The 22,287-nt window shown below is 38.3% G+C and overlaps 1 protein-coding gene across 1 annotated transcript in view; it reads right to left on the bottom strand.

Moving 5' to 3' along the window:
- The window catches only part of LOC102495054 (fibrillin-1), a gene marked incomplete at its 3' end in the record, with an annotated part of 283,471 nt that overhangs the window by 8,791 nt on the left and 252,393 nt on the right, over positions 1 to 22,287 (bottom strand). Inside the window, exons 45-55 of the mRNA XM_014584254.2 lie at positions 21,279 to 21,404; positions 16,638 to 16,754; positions 15,700 to 15,828; positions 14,953 to 15,072; positions 12,363 to 12,488; positions 7,334 to 7,483; positions 6,890 to 6,955; positions 6,351 to 6,467; positions 3,843 to 3,962; positions 1,927 to 2,049; positions 172 to 303 (exon numbers count right to left, since the gene is read on the bottom strand). Coding sequence (XP_014439740.1) covers positions 172 to 303; positions 1,927 to 2,049; positions 3,843 to 3,962; positions 6,351 to 6,467; positions 6,890 to 6,955; positions 7,334 to 7,483; positions 12,363 to 12,488; positions 14,953 to 15,072; positions 15,700 to 15,828; positions 16,638 to 16,754; positions 21,279 to 21,404 — 1,326 coding nt within the window. The remainder of the gene's footprint in view (positions 1 to 171; positions 304 to 1,926; positions 2,050 to 3,842; positions 3,963 to 6,350; positions 6,468 to 6,889; positions 6,956 to 7,333; positions 7,484 to 12,362; positions 12,489 to 14,952; positions 15,073 to 15,699; positions 15,829 to 16,637; positions 16,755 to 21,278; positions 21,405 to 22,287) is intronic.

Raw genomic sequence — 22,287 nt, 5'->3', positions numbered from 1 at the left:
GGCCAGCACAGAGGGAGGACGACAGTGTTCTTGGAATCCATAGCAAGTTGTGACAGAAGGGATGAGGCAAATTGGCTCTTGCCAAGAACACAGCACCCAAGGACTGAGCGCCCAGTTCCTTTCTGTTATTTCCAGTGCACTTCCAAGCTCCTTCCACAGGCCTTCTCTTACCTACACAGCCTTCCCCATCAGGTCTCCGTTGATACCCGGGTCCACAGATGCACATGTATGTGCCGATGAGGTTCTTACATTCCATTTGTTTCTCAGTACAGTCGTGTTTTCCCTCTTGACACTCATCTTCATCTGTAAAAAGTATGCAATTATACAATTGTAAGAGAAGCTGTATTACTTGCTTTTAAACATGTAACAGTAGTAAGTAATTTGCATCTATGTTATTTCAGGGTTGGCCTAACTTCCTTTTGCACTATTGGATGTTGACCTCTTAAGAATGGTAAGGAGTCTTCTAACCATCTTTGACCTTGATGACTGAACTTGAAGTGCTCCTCCCTAATTGACTTTAAGAAGCCTTATTCTATGCATGCCTTTCCTCTATCCCTTTACTTTATATCTTTTCTTGAGATACGATTTTTAATTCTAAGTCTCTTTTTAAAGATATAGCCTCACTATTTTACCATCCTCTGGTTTCTGACTTCCAGCTGGGACTACAGGTGCATGCCACCATGCCTGAGTCTTTTCTAGGCAGGGTCTTGCTATGTTGCTTAGGCTAGCCTCAAGTCATGATGCTCCTGCCTCAGCCTCCCCAGGTTCCTGGGATTTCAGGCACACGCACAGCACCCAGACTCAATAAGGGACCAAAAATTGAACCTGGGGTTCCCATATGGTCTGAGCCTGCAGAGCTCGGCATTTTAGAAGCACGTGCCACCACAGCTAGGCCAATTTATAATTCTTTTTAACTTACTGAACTAAAAAGGCCTTATATAATCATAATATAATGACAGTTCATAATATAATGATAATTAAAATAGCATAATTGCAATATATGATATAATAATTTTATCAACATTACACTCACAATGGATTGTAATATAATAATAAACCAAAGCTTTCATCGTACAAACATAACAACATAATAAGATATTGTTTTAATATGGCAATAATATAGTATTAGTATAATCATTATTTGATTTTTATACTTTGATGGAAAGATAAGCATCCACAAATATCTTATTTTCTACTGGTTTATCTCTTTTTCATTTCCTTTCTTCTGGGGTTGGTCAGGTTTCCTTACTTTGTGTTTTTTTGCGATGTCATTTTCTTCTTTCTCCTTCCCTTCCACATGCTCTCAAGCCATCTTGAGAGAACAGGTAATTTGGGGAGAGACAAATCAAAGCTCTACACGGGCAAGCCTCATGATTACCCAAGTCTGTACAATACAGCCTACCCTCGTGCTTTAGACACTGCAGATATTCAGTTAGCATTTTTCATGGAAATGGTTTAATTAAAGCTGATTCCCTCTGTTCCCTCATTGTTGGAATAGAATATTCTTTAGTGAGGGAATCTCCTCTCTTTTAATCTACTCCTTCCTCTGTGTTCTCAAGAGCACTTTGCATATATAACCACCAGAGCATCTCTCAGACTACACTATGATTACTTGTTTATAGCTCTGTCTCAATCTCTTCATATTGAGCTTCTTAAATGTGGGGAAACGTCTTTCTTTCCTATCTTCACATCTAGTGCAATGACTAGCATGTCACAGACATGCAGTGCACAGGGAAAACCAGTAAAGGATCTGCAGTGCAGCTACAGTTTAGAAGAAAAGGCGGCAGAGACAGCCCTCACATTGTCCATGGACTACTTATGTTCCCAATTCCCAGCCCTCCTCTACTAATGGCAGGCTTGGAGGGCCATCCCCCATCATAGAGTTAGAGCTCCCTGGTTTAGATGACCTTTAACACGATGGCTCACCTTTGCACATTCTCCTGTCTTCTCTCAGAACGTATCCCGCAGGACATTTGCATTCATATGACCCATAAGTGTTCACACACCGGAAGGCACAGAGCAGAGGATTCTGGGCACATTCGTTTATATCTGCAACAGAAGTAATAAAATAATGGATTGTAGACATTAACAAACAAACAAAAAAAGTAACTTACTTTTACCAAAAGTTAAAATGCCTCACTGTTATGAACATAGACGGATCAAATGTTCTCTCATTTTCAAGGAGTTATAAAGTGAATTTATCCCGCAGGACATTTGCATTCATATGACCCATAAGTGTTCACACACCGGAAGGCACAGAGCAGAGGATTCTGGGCACATTCGTTTATATCTGCAACAGAAGTAATAAAATAATGGATTGTAGACATTAACAAACAAACAAAAAAAGTAACTTACTTTTACCAAAAGTTAAAACACTGTTATGAACATAGACGGATCAAATGTTCTCTCATTTTCAAGGAGTTATAAAGTGAATTTGGTTATTTTATATAAGTGATAAGTAGGGTAACTATACACGTTGGTTCTTCACGCAGAGTCCTGGTTTGTGCTTATTGTCCTGATATAATTGCCCCTAATTTGTTAGGTGGGTAAGAAATTATAGGTCACCCTACATTCAGGGGACTTCTGAAATTTTGACTTTGAAGGTTCAAGTTGACCATTTGTCACTCCCTACCATTACATGGAGCAGGGATTATTTTTCCCCATTCAGCCAAAACAAATGCAGTCTGAACAGAAGTTCAGACTCCAATATTGCTAACCATTTTCCCTTCCCCATGCTAAGAGGCTCCTGTGAAGTAGTGATGATACTTCTGCACAAGCAAATGGTGTTCTGGGTCACTTTACACTTACAGAGATACTTAGTTCACACGATGCTGAAGGGTTAGCCTTAAGTAGATGGAAATAGCTTATCAGTCATGGAAAAAATGTGATTTTTATAGATTCCATAGTTTGGAACCATTGGAATTGTTGTAGAAAAGCAGTGTTGAAACAGACTATCTCAATTATCGTTCATTCTCCAAACCTCATGATGCTAAGAACATGAGTGAGATCCCATATCATGATCTACTCACAACTTTTAAAGATTCACAACTCCACCCACAGGTATTGAAAGGTCATCTGTGACGAAGAGCTCACTTTAAAACCAACTTCACCCTCTACACTCCCCACCAGGTCACTCCCCTTCATTCTTTTCTTAGACCAGTGGGTCTCAACTTGAGAGTGTAACAGATCATCTGGAGGGCTTTGGGGCCCCTCTGTTAGCATTTCTGATTCACAAGGTCTGGGACTAGAACTGAAAATTAGCATTTCTAACAATTTCCCAAGTGATGCTGATGTGCTGGTCCAGGGACCACCCTTTGAGAGCCACTGTTCTAGAAATGCCTTCACTTTTTCCTTCTTTCCATACATCCTACCAGGTTTGCTGATGGAGTATTACTTAAATAGTATAGGCAACCTCTTCTGCTGTAATTGCCTCCAAATGGCCACAGAATATTTGTGGTTATCTCAGTGTACAGATGTTACCATGGAGTTGAAAAGAAGAGAAAAAGAAGAAAAAGAAAGGGGACTTGGAAGACAGAGAAGAAGAAGGGGAAAATAGAGAATAAGAAAGAAGGCAGGACACAGGACAGGAGTTCTCTCCAAATATAAGTAGCAAGGAGATACCGATAAGAACTCTGTAAAACTTACAATGCAGCCTGTGCCATGAGCACTATACTCCCTGCACAGAGGAACCACACTGAGAAGAAATGATGGAATGGCCCATTAAGCCCAGAGTTTCTTTAGTCTGTACACCCTGAGGAGGCTTTAATATTTAGAATTGTAATCAACAGACTATTCCCACGATCAGTGCACATAACCAACCCTTCTGTGCATAAGAGGCTTACCTTCACATGTCATCATTGGTCCAGGTTCAAATCCTTCCTCACAGGTACACTCAAAACCTCCAATCACATTCTTGCAGGTTCCATTTCCACAAGGATTGCCCACGGAACATTCATCAGTATCTGCAAGTGACCAGGAGTGAATCCAAAACACAATGAACTGAGCTAAAATGGATATGGATTCAGATAATACCTTTCATTCTAACACAGCACTTTGATTTATAATGTCTTGTTTACTTTTCATTCTGTTCTTGAAATAAAGGAGTGCACATGTCTCATCACAGGTTTGCAGCCATGCAGTTCCACATGCTCAGTGACAGGGAAGTGATAGTGACAGAACACGGATTCCAGCCCTTACACATCTCTCCTCCATGAGCTACTCCAGTCTCCTACCTTATGAAGAAGTAAACCCTCTATTAGGAGCAGCAGAAGGGTTAAAAACAAGGCTCCTAACGCCAGTCAAAAGTTTCTGCTTGTTTAAATTACAAATACATCTCCAGTTGGGTCTTACATTGCGTCACTCTCCAAGAAGCCTTAAACATGGTGGATTCCAGCCAGATACAAAAGAGAAGACTAAACTTACACACAATAACAGGCCAGAGGTTAATCAAAATTAATACACTGGATAAAAATCAAGATTCAAGTTGATTTGGTTGATTCAGTTGAAACCAGGTGGTTTACATTAGACAAAAAAAAAAAAAAACCAGCATAAACTACATCTAGGGAATAATCTCTCAAAAGACATTGGAGAGAGTGTGAGGAAAGAAATTAAGGAGAAAAAATAGAGAGGCAAGACATTTATGGGAAACAGAAATGGGTTATTATCTGTTGATGATAAAGTGTATACTATACTCAACTGGTGTGAAGTGTATTCATGTTAGGTAAATTTACTTTATGAGCTAAGTGATGTATAGTAATTGAATGTATAAAATAAATTAAAATAAAAAACCAAAAAACAATAACCAGTTGTCACTTATATCAAACAAGAGCAATATAACCAATTATTGGCAAATGTAACCATCTGTGTATGTTTTACTGTCTGTTGAAGTAAAGGATCCTGGTTAAAAAAAACAAAACAAAACAAAAAAACATTGGCGAGACAAGTCAAACCAAGGACTCTAAAAACACATATGCCTCCTTACCCATCCACCCAGAATACTCACTATTCTTCTGACACATGCCTTGGGAAGAATAGCTTCCCTTAGGAAAGGAAAAAGTTTGAGAAATAATATTATTGCAGCTATGTAAGGCATAGAGAATAATGGACTGTCATCAATGTCGATGTATTGAGTCAGAAAGTGAAGGCGGGAGGGTATGGAAGAACAACCTCAAGCATGGAGGCTCATCTCTCACGTGTGTGGTAGCACTAACTGAAGATTCCAAAGAGGAAATGACAAATCTGTTTTTGTTCTGCTATTAAATTGCATTTCACTGTCATGAACATCCTTTCTCCTTCGTGTCAACAGAAATCCCAAAACCATTGAGCTTTAAAGCTATAATGTTGGTTAAAAAGAAGTTGGTTTACCTACATAATATTATATTCTAAGGCCTAGAAAAGCCAAAGAACTGGCTTTAGCCACAGCTGGGACCAAAATCCTTGTACCCCAATTCCTTTTATTAGGCTACTTTCTAATATACATAGACAAATCGTTAGCATGTATGCCATTTATATTAATCAGGTTACAGTAAGTTGCTTTGAAATTCTGAAATGAATACACATAATACTTGGATTTACTTGGAGTTAGTGTGGACTGGAGTCAAAGGTCGGCCATAGGTGTCATTCTTTGAAAACAAAATATTCTTTTTGAGAGATTTTTGCTATAAGGTATGTGCACTTGCTGGAGAGACAAAGACAGACAGACAGAAAACAAAGAATCACCCCATCCCCAAGGGGATGACCCTTCTCCTCCATTCTCCTGTCAGGATTTTGCGCATGCATGCACACATGCCGAGTATGAGTTTCAAGTCACTGGGTCCAAGACTTGAATCACAGTTGGCTATGTGGGAGTCCAGCGATGTAATCATTACATTAATCATCTGCTAGTTCCCATTCTTTAAAATGTTAATAAAAGGGTTAAAAAAAGAGGAATTTACTCTTGTTACATGGCCTTTCATGTTACTAACTGTAATGAAATCCAGATACATTTTTATTACATGTACTAAGAGAATATGATTGAGATCAAGAACATTTTCTTAAAATTTCCCAAAAACTTTCATTATGATGTCTTTTCATTAGCTCTTCAACTGTGTGCAGTATGTGTCTTCCACTAGAAGGTTCATGCAGGGAAGAACTTTGTCTGCTTGGTTCTCTTTTGTTGCCCTAGAGCCTAGCATGGTGCCTGGGCACATGTTGGTGACTCAGCTAATATTCTAAATGAAAGATACATGAATGGATGGACAAAACCATTTAAGTCCCATCTTGGTACTTATAATTCCTAGTGGTGTGCCTGTAGTTATAGCTTAATTTCTAATTTGTAAAATCCCAATGGCAGAAACAGACTTCTTACTCACCCACACACTCGTTCCCTTCTAGAATATAACCAAAGGGACATTCACAGCGATAGGAGCCATCTGTATTGATGCACTGTCCGTGTTTACAGACATCAGGTTCCTTGCACTCATCCATATCTTGAGCCAAGGAGGAAAAAAAAAAAAAACAACCAGTGAATAACATGATACTTAAAAAAAAATAGGTAAATTATGATGATCGTTTCTACATTTAATTAAACTGTCCGTGTTTACAGACATCAGGTTCCTTGCACTCATCCATATCTTGAGCCAAGGAGGAAAAAAAAAAAAACCAACCAGTGAATAACATGATACTTAAAAAAAAAAAAAAGGTAAATTATGATGATCGTTTCTACGTTTAATTAATCAACTATCTAATATTAGAATACAATAATACAATTGGTATCTAAATGAAGTAACAAAAAAGTAGAACTAAATTTTTCAAGATAGATGGGAAGACATAAGAACGACTGGAGAAAGGCTAGTGCAGAGGCTGGCTGAGAATCCTGAGGAAGGCTGAGAATCCAGCACAGGCCACTCACCAACTGCTGAATCATCGGGTCCCACGATGATCCCACTTCCATAGGGGCAGATCTGGCGGAAAGCCTCTGCAGGGGAGACACACACATCTATCGTTAACAGATAGACAATGGCAACTGGTCATAGGCGTCCCCCCTACGCCTGCCAGTCATTTCATGGTAGCCAAATCACCACATGCTGCACATACAAAAATGATGAAGAAAACACAAACCAGAAACCAGAGGAAATGAACAAGATTCTCAAAAAAGAGGTGCTTATTCCTTGGGCATCCTCACTTCATAACTAACAAGAAAATAACTACCTGAGAAAAATAATTTTTAATGAACATTCTAATTAGAGTTACAATGAAATTAAATTATCGTATTGTCTTTAAAGCCTACAATCGCATGTATTTCATGGCCAGTCTGCACCTTGAATGACGCAAAGAGAAATGCAATGACACATACCATCAGGTTCAGTAGGACAGAGCTCACAGGGATCTCCCCAGCCCTCTCCCTTCAGGGCACAGCAGCATTCCTGTTTGGAGTGATTTCTGGATTTGGGTGATGAACACTTTCCTCCTTCGAATTTCGCATAACAGTAGCTCATCCGCAGATCTGCAGCATAAATTTATGATACCTTTTAGTTTCTTTCCTACAAATCTTTATTGCACAATATGGAGTAAGAAACAGTCTACCAAGCTGGACTCGTGTTCGCAGCCCATTAGCACAGCAATACTCCTTAAGTGATGGTAACAGTAATTACAGGAACTGAATTGAGGTCATTAGTCACAGGCAACTTTCGTAGTGTGATCTGATGAATGAAAAAACCTGACGGGGCTTCAACGTTTTTTCTCAGTTTAGCCAATATTTAAAAATAACCTGATGAGAATAATAAAACCCAACTGTCATTTTCAAAATAAATCCATGGGTGCCTTCAGGTTCAAAACATTCACAAGATGCTTTCATGGATAGCTCTGCTTGGGTATGTTAAAAACATTTAGCAGGGGCCAGCAGGTGGTGTGGTGGTTAAGGCACTGGACTCCCACATGGCCGACTATGGTTCATGTCTCAGACCTGGCAGCTTGATTTCTTACTTTCTCTCTCGTTTTCTCTGTCTCTCTGGTGAGCATATGTGCCCTACAGCAAATTAAAAACAAACAAACGTTGAGCAAACACACTAGAGTAAAGGAGTCCTCCTAGTTTTGATATTTACTGTGATACCACACTTCATTGTTTATTGTGTTCTCTAGGCTCTGGACCCCAGATCAAAAATAAAGTGGCAGGGAACCAGCAGTTAGCGTAATGGCTATGTCGCTGGACTCCCATGTAGTCGACCATGGTTCGCGTCCCGGACCAGGTGGCTTAAAACTCACGCCAGGTGCGTGTGCGTGCATGCCCAAGATCCCGAGAGGAGAATGGAGGAGAAGGGATTGCAGCGTGACCATCCCCCCTGGGGGGTGATTTCTCACTTTCTGTCTCTCTGTCTCTCTCTGTCTGTCTGGCGAGCGCACGCGCCCTATAGCGAAAACCTCTCCAAAAAAATAAAATAAAATAAAATAAAGTGGCAGCTTTGTGGGCTGGCAAAAATATAACACAAGCGTGGACACTGAAGCAGCCATTCATGGGAGTTTCTGACTAAATAATACAAGTGGGGATTTTTGCTGATTACACACACACACACCACACACACACACACACACACACACACACACGTCAGTGTAAAATTTTCAGAAGCTTATTTAGCTCAATAGGAAGAAAGAAAGCAGGGTTATGGTTAGGCAGTAGTAGAACAAACTTTCTTTCAAAGAATATATTTCTTTACTATTAATTATTGCTTGGTGACTCCAATAATCAATTGGAATCTATTTTCTAAAGAATTTTTCAATGCTGCTTGACATAACTTTGGACTATTCCATTTCTTATAGAACAAATTGGGTGACTCTAAAAATGAGCTCATCCAGGGGTCTGGAGTGTGTTTCTCCTTGAATTTTACTTGCAGAGCTTGCAAAACTCTTCTCTCATTGCACAGAGGTGAAAGGGTGCAGGTTTTAGGAAAATGTTCTCATTTCCATGTTATACAATTTTTCTTTATGTCTGACCACCTCTGCTTTTTTTCAATCTTCTTGTTGCCATCCTTTAATCCCAGGAAGCATACTATCATAGCCTCCTGCATTTCTATTAAGACAATTTCACCACTTTCATTTCTTAACAAAGGAGGCAATGTCAGAATAACAGAGGAAGGTTTTCATGAAGTAAATTTAAAAATATCTATCTTCTGTCTGTCTGTCTATGTATCTATCATTATATTTTCCAAGCTCAGTGATTCACATTGAGTTGGTTTCCTCAGTGACCTTGCTCATCCCGTCAAGGCTCTCAACGCTTCTCTGGTTTCTATTCCATTTCCACATTGTTGAGGGTAGGACCTAGCAGGTACCTTTCAATGAACTTCCCTTCCAAGGTCAAGAGCAATAAAAATCAGCCCTCGTCTTGCACCTTATCTGCCATCCAAATGCTTACTTTACTGAGAAACTACAAGATGTAACAAACTATTATTGTTTGGAGGGCACTTTTGGATTTCCTTTATTTTTCAAATTCTTTGTCACGTACAATGTTTTATATTTATTGGTCTTGTTTTCATTAGTTTTAACTACAAATGTTTTAAGATATAATTCAGTGACTGCTCACACAAAATGTCTCAGCAGCTATGTTACAACTTAACTCTCTCCTGTATCTTCCAGTCTGTAGTCTTTTTAAAAAAGAATTAATTCTATTTATTATTATTTTTAATCTGTTGCAGGGCATGTGCACTCACCAGAAAGAAAGTGAGAAAGCAAGTCATCAAGTCCAGGACTCAAACCATGGTTGGCCATGTGGGGAGTCCAGCACTTTAACTACCATACCATCTGCTAGCCCCTGTAGTTTTTTTTTATACCTACATACATGTATTTTTTCATACTGGCATGTTAAAAAATTCTCATTCTCTTTTCTTTTCTTTTTTTTTTTTTGAGAAGTTTTTGCTGCGTGCGCTCGCCAGACAGACAGAGAGAGACATAGAGACAGAAAGCGAGAAATCACCCCCCAGGGGGGATGGTCATGCCGCAATCCCTTCTCCTCCATTCTCCTCTCAGGATCTTGAGCACGCACGCACACGCGCCCGGTGTGAGTTTTAAGCCACCGGGTCCAGGACGCGAACTGCAGTCGACTACGTGGGAGTCCAGCGACATAGCCATTATGCTAACTGCTGGTTCCCTCATTCTCTTTTCTTTAATCACTGACACTGTTCCAGACCCCAGCCCTATCTCCCACATATTACTTCACCTCACCCTACTTCAGAAAATCTTGGCATAGACAGAGATTCAAATTTATGAAGTTTTGTCAGCCTAAGTGACAAATGCCCTTCAATGTCCTTTTCAGATGGAAGCAACTCACTTGTACCTGTGGCTCTCAGGGCTAGGCTCTGTCTACCTGAGCCCCATGGCATTTGTTCCTGCAAAGACATTACCCATGGTTCTGTAGAATTTTCTCATTTCATGGGCAATAGAAGTGTGCCTCCTAATTTGTCACCTAACAAGAAAAGCCCTGCTCTTGATTTCCTGGCTCCAGCAAAATCTGTGCTGTGTGGGTGATTTGCTTGTGGTAATTCTCTAGAATTGGTTTATTACTCATAGGTGCTTTGCACGGGAGAAAGAGAGCTGCACTGGCCCACGTACACTAACTAGGGCTTGCTAGGATGCCTGTTACCAGTCCATCTGCAAAGAGCCCTGAACGACCTCTGAAATTTCATCAGATCTACCAAAGTCACTTTCCTGGCTTGCATTCCTCAATTCTGGCTCTGTCTCTGGGAGCAGAGCATGTGGCGGGGCTGCGCACAGCTGGGCTGATTCTTCCTGCAGTGTGAGCTTGCTCTGTGACGGGCCAGTGCAAATTGAATTAATAGCCTAGGAGTTTGCTCTGGCCTGCCACATCGGCAGATTCACACCTGGTTTCTCACTGCTTGCTTTCCAAACTCAAGGCAAGCCAGAGACATACAAAAACAAAGGAGTAGGAGTTAGAATTCATCTGGCCAGTCTGCACCATACAGAGCATCTGTTCAAATCAAGCTCCACTTTACCTACCACCCCCAAATCCATGGGGACCTCTGAGAACTACCAGCAAGATCAAACCAACCAGAGAATTCTCTTCTCCTTCATCCTGCTAAAATGACCAATTCAAAAGGAAGAAGTTTATCAGACCATGAGAATAATAATAGCAAGAATCTACGGAGCACACAGAAACTAAGGGCTTTGTCATGAGTTCAGTAAAACTGGTTGGTCAGGTATGACTGTTTAAAATGAGAAAACTGAACTTCCAAAAGATGAAATGACTTGCTCTGGGCTAAAAAATGGCAAGGTTGGTCCCCCAGCCCCCAAATTTTGGACCCTTAAATGGTATCCAGTGCCTCTTATCTGGTAATATGGAAACAAAACAAACAAGCAATACCTCCTCCTCCTCCCCCACACCGCACAAAAAACCCCAACACAACACTGAAACAACAACAACAACAAACAACAAAAAAACACCAGGTGAGGGGGGGAGAAGTATTTGTGTTTGAGGGCCCCATGACCCGTGAATTCAATAAACTCGTTTATGTAAATAAAATAGATAGCTTCACACAATGGCATTGATTAAGGAAGTCTGAACAGTTTTCTGGAATTTAAGTACCTACTCTGCTATGCATAAACTCAGGCTCCTGATTTATTTTTAATTTGAAAGTCAATGTGGAAAACTATTGAAAATCTTTACTGAAACAGTTGGTAAGTATTATTCCTGAAAATGGACGATAGTCCAGTAAGAATCCTGGTTGGTCCATTTTTCTGTTTTCTTAGAGAATCTGTGATGTCAGGGATGGGTACTGTATCTCGGGGCACATGTATTACTGGATGTTTTTCTGTCTAAAGGTCAAGGTGTGGGCCTGTATTTTTTCAGCCCACCCCTCTCCCAGAGGCAAAAGATATGTAGCTGAATTTCCCCCAGGTTTGCTGTCTCGGTGTTTCATGGTGAGTCCCTACTTAAGGATCTACCATCATCTGTGTTCTCAGGGGGGAAGAGAAGCTTAAGTGCCAGGATGGCTGTATAAGCAACCATAATTCAATGGATGAATTTCTAAACTTTAAAAGTGAGCAGCCAGTGGGTGACATGGTGGTTAAGGCGCTGGACTCCCACATGGCTGACTGCAGTTCGAGTCCCAGACCTGGTGGCTTGCTTTCTCACTTTCTCTCTCTCTCTCAGGTCAAAATTTAAAAACTAGTAATAGTGAAAATAAAATAAAATAAACAGTTTGTAAAAATATATAGTGAAAATGAACCTTCTGCTATGTGGTAGTCATTAGGCTGAGGGAATGAAAAGTCTCCATTTTCTAGTCTACCAAGAATCAGAGCTTTGCTATGTTTAAAAAATAAGACCACACCATACAAACCCAGAGTAATTAAAGTTCAAAGCCTTCAAAGGCACTTACCTTGGCACCTTCTTCCCGTGGAGGACAAAGAGAATCCTTCTGGACATAGACATTTGAAGCTGCCTTCTGTGTTACTGCATGTGCCCAGGGCACAGATTTCTGGCTCTTCAACACACTCATCAATATCTGAAAGAATTACACATGTCCAATAAGGTCAAAACACAATACAGACACCATCAAGTACTAAATGTAAAATCTGAAAGTCAAAGTACAACTGAATTTCAAAGCTCTTTGGAAATAATGAAGATGTTTTTCTGATGGTGATGCTGTGAGCTGGACTGGTAGGTTGTGATGACTTTCAAAAAATCAGTTATGACAGTTCTTGATGCAAACATAGAATCTGCAAGTGCCTTCTTTCTATAAGATGCAGTGACAAATCACTCTTGCCTAGACTGAGCTGTTTCGCTGATGAGGAAAGTCAGAGTAATTTCACATCAATCTAGGGTGAGAAAGAAACAAGAAACTCCAGAGTCCCACTTCATCATTGTAGGTAAGAGGAAATGCTGAGATTTTAAGCCTGTTGACAGAGTCATTCGATGTGAGAGCTGGGCCTTTGAAGCAGATGTAGTCCCCTTCCACCCATCCAGAGAGCTTTTCCTAACACCTCATGCTATAGCCCTAAAACTGCAACTTTTTAAAGGACATTAACATTCATGAAACAAAGTATAATCCTATGTAGGATAGCACAGAAGATAAGGCTCCTCACTCTGATTTGCAGGTTAATTTTTCCAAAGACACAAGAATACCTTTACTTGGGCAGGCTGATGTTTTTCTCTAATCATACATGTAACAGACACTGGACACAGAATTGTGGTGTATTTTCTTTCAGATATTTAATATTGGGTTGTCAGAAAAGTCATGATACATTTTTGCATAAAAAAAAATGCCATGACATTTCCAATGACCCAACACATCTTCACTCCTAGGAAAGGAGGTCTAAAGGGGCCGGAGGTGAGGGGTGGTCTGAGTGGGAGTGTGGGTAACCATATGTCATAATTTGCCTGAGATGGTCTCAGCTTATGTCTATTGGCCTGATTTTCTTAGTAATAGCATCACTTTTCACTTCCAATATTGCATTGGTTTAGCTAATATATCACTTATGGAAAAAGTATGGCCCCTCTGTTCCAATACACCCACCCATCCTTTCTCCTGACTTTCAGCAGGGACTTTTAGTGCAGAAAGTAGTTAAGTCTTAATTCTGAGCCATGCTATTTTTATAGAAATACTTTCTTTTTCAACTAAACACAAAACATCTCATGTGTCTTGGGTCTCTTTATTTTCACATGTTTGTACCAGATCTACCTACACTAAAATGCATTTGCATTATGCAACATTATTCCCCAGCGGTCCAACTAAGGAAAAGTTAAGAAATGAACTCTATTTTCTTGACTTAATATTGTAAACACTATACAGTGAATAGTCTAAAAACGTTCAATGTATAGTGGTGATCTTCCTGTACAATGCAAAACCAGCTTCTTTATCATTCCATGTTATTAAGTTGCACTTATAAGGGTATCCCTGTGGTTTGTTAATGAAATTAAACTATCACTGATTGAGTTACTTCATTTCCACATAGTTCCTCTACCCCCACATCTAAGCTTTTTGCAAAAAAAGTTAACTTTTATAAAAATATCTAAATATTCCTTTTTGGTGGTTGTCTTTGTCATTGTTTTTACAATTCTCTTATGGCGGAAGTTAGTCTGTAGGAGCAAAATTCTTAAGAATGGGGCAAATATTGTCAAATAAGTACTTTATTGACCATTTGAGAAGCCATTTTTCTTTTCATATATCTCCATTCTATGCGTTTTAGGGGAGTTGTGTATTTATCATGGAGTAAACAAAACCAAGCTTCGGTAAAAACTGAAATAGCACTTAATTTTCATTAAGACTTAATTGATAGAATACTTCCATTTTACACAAATTCTCATTGACATTAAAAGTAGAGAAAATGAGTACACTGTGGATTAGATGCAGACATGCTTCAAGAATGAGACATGAACTAACTAGGTGATTCCCTGAAGATCCTTTCAATTCTATTTAGGTATGAAGTTCTGGCAATTCATGTCCTTCACTAAATGCAATGATACATGTACTGAGATCAAAAAGAGTGTCATACTATAGAATTTTCTAAGAATTTATTTGTAAAAATACATTTTCATTGCTCTATAGATGAAAATAACATAGACAAATTATATACTGCATTCATCCAAATTTAAATGTGATCCTTTAAAGACTTTAACTGAAATCAGAAGCTATTTTTAGCTTCAAATTATTGCCACTTCAAAACATGTAATTCAGGAATACTGGAAGTAGGGAACAGCATTTTCACAAGCCATCCAACAGCCCTGTGGGAAAGACTGAAGGTCACGGGACTAGCCATATGCACAGATAAAATAAGTTCATCAGAGAGTAACCTGAGAATTCACTGTTCTTGTCTCACCAAGAGGATGAAAATGTAAGTTGTACCCCCACCCTCGAATTTGCTTCTGATAAAATATTCCAATGTGAAGACACCATAAAAACTCTGGATTTGGTAATCCCAGTGCACTGACTTTTACTGCTCATTTCCAAACATAAACAGCCTTCCTACCTTCACACTTGTCATTTTGCAGACTGTATCCAGGTGGACAAATGCATCTGTAGGACCCATCCAAGTTTTGACAGGTACCTGGTGCACATTTTCCGGGTTCTAAGAGACATTCATTGATATCTGCAAAGAAAATGGAAAAAAGAAGAAAGCAGTTTTCACTGGCATTATCTCCATCAAGCAAATAAAATTCTAAAAGCTAGAATCAAATAAAAGAAATACATAAAGCGAATTAAAGTCCACGAAATTTCACCAGGGCAAAAAATAAATGACTGCATAAAAATAAGCCTTGCTATTGGCCTTGAAAATCATGCAAATAGTTTATTTTACCTACCATAAAAGAAATATTTTCAGAAAAGTGTAGCATGTGAAAAGGCATTCAGTAAGTGTAAGGATTTTATCGATGCCCAAAAGATTATATAGGGGCTTACCACAAAGGTGTTCTGAAGAAAAAATAAATAAAAGCAGAGGAATCACAATTCTTCGCAGAACAATCAATCTGTTTTACTGTTAAATGGAATAGTTTGAATGTTCTCTGAATACAGTAACTTAATTTTTAAAAATAAGAGAAAAAGTAACACACACACACACACACATATAACTTTTAAAAAAGACATACAAAATCTTTATAGTCAGGTTAGTGTACTAGTACTCTGATTCTTCCTCCTGACTTCAGAAGGAAGGATTAGGATGGGACAGTGTGACTCTCTGGGAGCACTCTTCCATGGTCTCCCAGAACCCAGTACTCACCCACACAGGTCCTCCCGTCTGGAGCCACCTCGTAGCCTTCATTGCACTGACACTGGAAGGACCCTACGGTGTTGATGCACTGGCCATTTCTGCAAAGGTTCCCATTTCCAGTTGCACATTCATCAACATCTACAAAAATCAATCAATCAATCAATAAATACCCTTTGATATATTCCAAAGAAAATGTCATAATCTCAGCAATAATCCAATCTTTAAAGCCAAAAATGTACTTATTCTGAATTTCTGTAGCCTTTGCTGACTCAGCCAAACATAAGGAATTCCAGTAAAGATCTAGTTTGTAACAACAGACTGGGTTTTCAGCACCTATCCAAATCTGACAACAATTCCATTACTATAGTCGAGACTGACAATTTGCATTAGGATTTGAAGTCCATTTCCTCTTGATCTTCCATTAGATTTTATTTTTAAAGTGTAAATCTGATTCACTAATAACACAATTCAACTGAGGGCATTATTTAGTATAAGAAGTCAAAATGTGCCTCTGGCACAATATAAAATTTGGTTCATTACTCTTGCCTAGAATGTTTTATAAGGAGGATTTTATAGATTCAACAGCTTGTTTCCTTTAAGTGAGGTGACAGCGAAACATTTCAGCAAGAAAGCACACATTATTTCTGAATTATGTAATTTCTATAAAAGAATCACTTTTATTTATTTAAAAACATAATTGATTCCATTTACTTATTCACAGAAAAGGAGGCATAAAAATTATAGCTAATGAGCATTTTAATAAAAACAACGGATATAGTTATATATGACATTTAATTAGCACATTACATTTGACAAAGCCTATAACTAAGCGTTACATGTGACATGTATTTTTTAAAAAAACCAGTTGGTCCACTAGAGATGCTGAAAATGACAAAGGCTCCTTATAAAATGACTTCCTTTAAGGGTGCACCGTTCTGCACACTCACCGATACAGTCGTTGTTGTGAGACAGGATGAAACCATGGTTGCAGCGGCAGTTGAAGGAACCAATTGTGTTTCGGCAGGTTCCATTTCCACAGGCATCTCTTTCACATTCGTTTATGTCTAACAGGGAGAAAGGTCATAGAGAAACATCATTATTAACTGAAAAAGCAGTTACGTGGCTCTAGGGTTAAAGAGCATCTGGGGGTTCACAGCATCTCATACGTAGGTTGAGAACTTGGTGATGTTGGCATTAGCTCCTCCACGGGTACCTTCCTGTGAGAGACCACAAGAGGAGAAGTTCTAAACCTTGGGAATAAGTTGCTTCGTTGATTGGCATGTGAAAGAAGGCAAACTAAGGACATGGGAACTGGACAGAAATTATTTTATTCTATTTACTTCTAGAATTCTCCACTCTTGCCACTTTTCTCAAATATTTTCACTTGAAAATGGAAAAACTTCTGTGCACAGTTGGGTCTTGATTTGTTGCCACCTCTGGCAAACTTCAACCTCTCTGATTCTCACTCCAATTTACCAAAAAGCAGTGACTCACCCGGCATTACCCCACAATCAGCAACAAAATAACTGAGTTTCTAGCTCACCTGTCATTTTAGAGATCTTTCCTTTTACCAGTCACCCCTAAAAACATGGAACTCCTACCTTCCATGGCTTTACCTTACTCTTCTAAACTATTCCACGGGGATGTACTTAATATGGGTTTTCTCATACAGTCTTAGATTATCATTTGTCTTTAGGTCTATAATTTTTCTCTTTGATCACTTTGTAAAACTTTTCATGTGTCTAATATATGTTTGCATCTCTCCACAGCAGCTAGCATCTTTCTTATACAGAGTTGGTATGGGGCCAGCAGGTGGCATGCTGGTTAAGGAACTGGACTGTCTCATCGCCTACTGCAGTTCAAGTCCTAGACCCAGTAGCTTAGAAGTCGTGCTGGAATGCACGTGCATGCCTGCCCAAAAATCCCAGGAGGAGAATGGAGGACAAGGGATTGCAGCATGACCATCCCCACTGGGGGTGATTTCTCACTTTGCCTCTTTCTGTCTCTCGCCAGTGAGTGCATGCACTCTATGACAAAAACCAAAAACATGAAAAAAAAAAAAGGTAGGTATACATTATACTAAGGGGGAAATAAATTGAAATGGAAGACAGTTGATGCTACTGGTCTGAAAGAGTGAGACACGATGAGAAAGGACAAGGGTGAAGGGAGAGGGAGTGGAAGCTGCATCTAAGGAAAACTAAATGTTAATGATTAGAGTGGGATTTCCCTTCCTTTCAAATTTTAGACATAAGGATACATTATTTGTGACCCTGAATCAGGGAACTATTGCTGACCCCACAGTGACTGTGTGTGTGTGTGTGTATGTGTGTGTGTGTGTCTGTGTGTGTCTGTGTGTGCATGTGTGTGGTTGAAGGAGTCATTCTACCAGCAATTAAGAGCTCCTGCTTTGATTCCAGCCAAGTTGGTGAAGTTCTTTGGTAGGGCAGGTTCTTTGATAAGGGGTTCCAGAAAATTCATAAAGAAGGAGCAATAAAGTTATTTAGGGTCTCATAGTTGTGCACAGTCAGCTGCCCAATGATGAGCAGAGTTGGTTATGCTCCTTTATTTTAAAGTTTGTTATCAATGGGGCTGGCAGGTGGTATGGTGGTAAAAGGCATTCGACTCCCTTATGGCTTACCACAGTTTGAGTCTCGGACCTGGCAGCTTGCTTTCTCACTTTCCCTCCATCTTTTTCTCTGTCTCTTTCTGGTCAAATTAAGATAAATGAATGAATAAATAAAATTTAATAAATAAGTTAAATAAAATAATTCTTTAAAAGATTTGCTATCACTCTGGAAATGGCAATATTTTAAGAGAATGTTCCCTGATGGGTGAATCCATTTATAGCCAAAGGCAAGCCCCTTAAATATTACTCTATTAATTGTTCTCCCAATTATGAAACTGATTCATGTTGATAAAGTTCCTAAAAGAGTTCATAGAATTTGTCTTAAAGTAGTAAAAGAAAGGAAGAAAAGGGAGAAAATGATTGATTACACATTTGAAGTGTATGCTACCTCAGAATTTTGACAATACTATAACTAAGGAAAATATTTTAAATCTTGAGCTCTATTTTTTTCCCTAGAATAATGAGTCTAAACTTCTTTTTACCTCTGTATTGGGTTGCTAGAAAAGTCAGAATGTGTTTCTCATGCAAAAATGTGTCATGATTTTTTCTATGACTCAACAGAATCTACAATTTCGCCTCTGAGGATCTGATACAAAATAGAGACCCTCCTCAAAAAAATATTCATACTCACACTCAAAACCTGAACTCCGTTACAATAATGTGAACCCATACACAAATATTAGAAAGAATAATAGGTTATTAACATGAATTAAAATTAATTTTTGTCTTAATAGCTTTCTCAATAACTGACAACCAAATGAAAAATCAAGAAGAGGTTTATTATACTCATATTGCCAAAAATTAAATGGGATATTACTGCTGTATACCTGCTTAAGCAAAATCATCACTGAACGACCTAGTATTACATTTCATATATACAGGTGTAAACACATTTTTCAATAGGATTAGGGTAGGGTTTCCCTTCGTGAAGTAAAACATGAAAAGATAATCACTTACCCAAACACATGGTTTGATCAGCATTTGTTTTAAAACCAGTGTGGCAAAGGCAATAAAAGCTTCCAACTGTGTCAATGCACTGCCCGTGGCTGCAAATATTGGGAATTTCTTGACATTCGTTGCGATCTGCAAATAAAAAGCATCGTAAGTGCAAACTTAGAATACAAAATCCTACTGACTACGTTATTCTAGCTATTGTTCCAAGGAGTAATCCTAGCTCTAATCTTAGCTCCTAGAGAGAGATAGACATAACACTGTATTTATTTTTCACTCAAAAACTGGTTGCAACTTATTTTCACCTACCTGGTATATTCGGAGTATATTAACAATATATGAAAAAGGAAAAACGGGCAGTAGCCAGAATGTGTCTAAGATGAGAATACTTAGAACGAGAGAGAAACATGCTGGGAGGTTTTTCTGTTTATCTGCCTAAGGAGATTCACAATCTGTGGAATTAATGGAAGTATTTTGTCTAGTCAAGATTTGGTGACTCAGATGATGGGCACTTCATGGTTTCACTCGAAAATTTATATCAAAGTCAAATAAATTCTGTTGCTAAGATAAACCTACATTGATGGACAATCCACACTGTTTTTCATTCAAGTTTCACCTCATTATTTTGTCTTACTTGAATAATTTTTCATTCTGAGTGTTACTTGGAAAGAATGCAGCATTCTCTCACTTTACTATCTATCCTAACAATGTTACTTTCTCTGTATTCATCTTCACCCACAGGAAAGTCCTCTCACTTTGCTTCTTCCAGTCTTCAAGCATAAAATTGTATTTATCATCTGCTAAACTTCAGTTGCTTTTCTAAAATATGATGCTCTGAGGGGCAGAATTTAATGCATGAAGTCACAAATGACATAACTTCATGCTTAATTATGTCTTTTTTTTTTTTATAGGTCTCAAGACTCAAGTTTAGAGTAAATGCAATTTGGAAAGCATTGTATCATCTTGATTTTTCTACTGTCAGAAAACAAAGTCAATAGAGTGCCATTTTGCTGCAAATGTCACATATGGCCTTCTCCTGGTCAAAACAATAATCCAGACGCACTGCACCTCGAGGTAGTGCTGGATCTGGGAGTACGCAGGGAACCGTATCCCTCTTCTGTCTGGTTCTCACAAGGACATACAGAGTGCTAAGGATCTAAGAATAATAATAATAATAAATAAGTTAAATAAAATAATTCTTTAAAAGATTTGCTATCACTCTGGAAATGGCAATATTTTAAGAGAATGTTCCCTGATGGGTGAATCCATTTATAGCCAAAGGCAAGCCCCTTAAATATTACTCTATTAATTGTTCTCCCAATTATGAAACTGATTCATGTTGATAAAGTTCCTAAAAGAGTTCATAGAATTTGTCTTAAAGTAGTAAAAGAAAGGAAGAAAAGGGAGAAAATGATTGATTACACATTTGAAGTGTATGCTACCTCAGAATTTTGACAATACTATAACTAAGGAAAATATTTTAAATCTTGAGCTCTATTTTTTTCCCTAGAATAATGAGTCTAAACTTCTTTTTACCTCTGTATTGGGTTGCTAGAAAAGTCAGAATGTGTTTCTCATGCAAAAATGTGTCATGATTTTTTCTATGACTCAACAGAATCTACAATTTCGCCTCTGAGGATCTGATACAAAATAGAGACCCTCCTCAAAAAAATATTCATACTCACACTCAAAACCTGAACTCCGTTACAATAATGTGAACCCATACACAAATATTAGAAAGAATAATAGGTTATTAACATGAATTAAAATTAATTTTTGTCTTAATAGCTTTCTCAATAACTGACAACCAAATGAAAAATCAAGAAGAGGTTTATTATACTCATATTGCCAAAAATTAAATGGGATATTACTGCTGTATACCTGCTTAAGCAAAATCATCACTGAACGACCTAGTATTACATTTCATATATACAGGTGTAAACACATTTTTCAATAGGATTAGGGTAGGGTTTCCCTTCGTGAAGTAAAACATGAAAAGATAATCACTTACCCAAACACATGGTTTGATCAGCATTTGTTTTAAAACCAGTGTGGCAAAGGCAATAAAAGCTTCCAACTGTGTCAATGCACTGCCCGTGGCTGCAAATATTGGGAATTTCTTGACATTCGTTGCGATCTGCAAATAAAAAGCATCGTAAGTGCAAACTTAGAATACAAAATCCTACTGACTACGTTATTCTAGCTATTGTTCCAAGGAGTAATCCTAGCTCTAATCTTAGCTCCTAGAGAGAGATAGACATAACACTGTATTTATTTTTCACTCAAAAACTGGTTGCAACTTATTTTCACCTACCTGGTATATTCGGAGTATATTAACAATATATGAAAAAGGAAAAACGGGCAGTAGCCAGAATGTGTCTAAGATGAGAATACTTAGAACGAGAGAGAAACATGCTGGGAGGTTTTTCTGTTTATCTGCCTAAGGAGATTCACAATCTGTGGAATTAATGGAAGTATTTTGTCTATTTAAGATTTTTTGACTCAGATGATGGGCACTTCATGGCTTCACTCGAAAATTTATATCAAAGTCAAATAAATTCTGTTGCTAAGATAAACCTACATTGATGGACAATCCACACTGTTTTTCATTCAAGTTTCACCTCATTATTTTGTCTTACTTGAATAATTTTTCATTCTGTGTCTTCCTGTCCATGCACGGCACCATTTCACACTTTACTATCTATCCTAACAATGTTACTTTCTCTGTATTCATCTTCACCCACAGGAAAGTCCTCTCACTTTGCTTCTTCCAGTCTTCAAGCATAAAATTGTATTTATCATCTGCTAAACTTCAGTTGCTTTTCTAAAATATGATGCTCTGAGGGGCAGAATTTAATGCATGAAGTCACAAATGACATAACTTCATGCTTAATTATGTCTTTTTTTTTTTTATAGGTCTCAAGACTCAAGTTTAGAGTAAATGCAATTTGGAAAGCATTGTATCATCTTGATTTTTCTACTGTCAGAAAACAAAGTCAATAGAGTGCCATTTTGCTGCA

This window comes from Tupaia chinensis, unplaced genomic scaffold, assembly GCF_000334495.1.
Source record: "Tupaia chinensis unplaced genomic scaffold, TupChi_1.0 Scaffold146140_1, whole genome shotgun sequence".
Taxonomy (NCBI): Eukaryota; Metazoa; Chordata; class Mammalia; order Scandentia; family Tupaiidae; genus Tupaia; species Tupaia belangeri.
The sequence above is the reverse complement of the archived record's forward strand: the minus strand, read 5'-3'. Positions and strand labels throughout refer to the sequence as shown.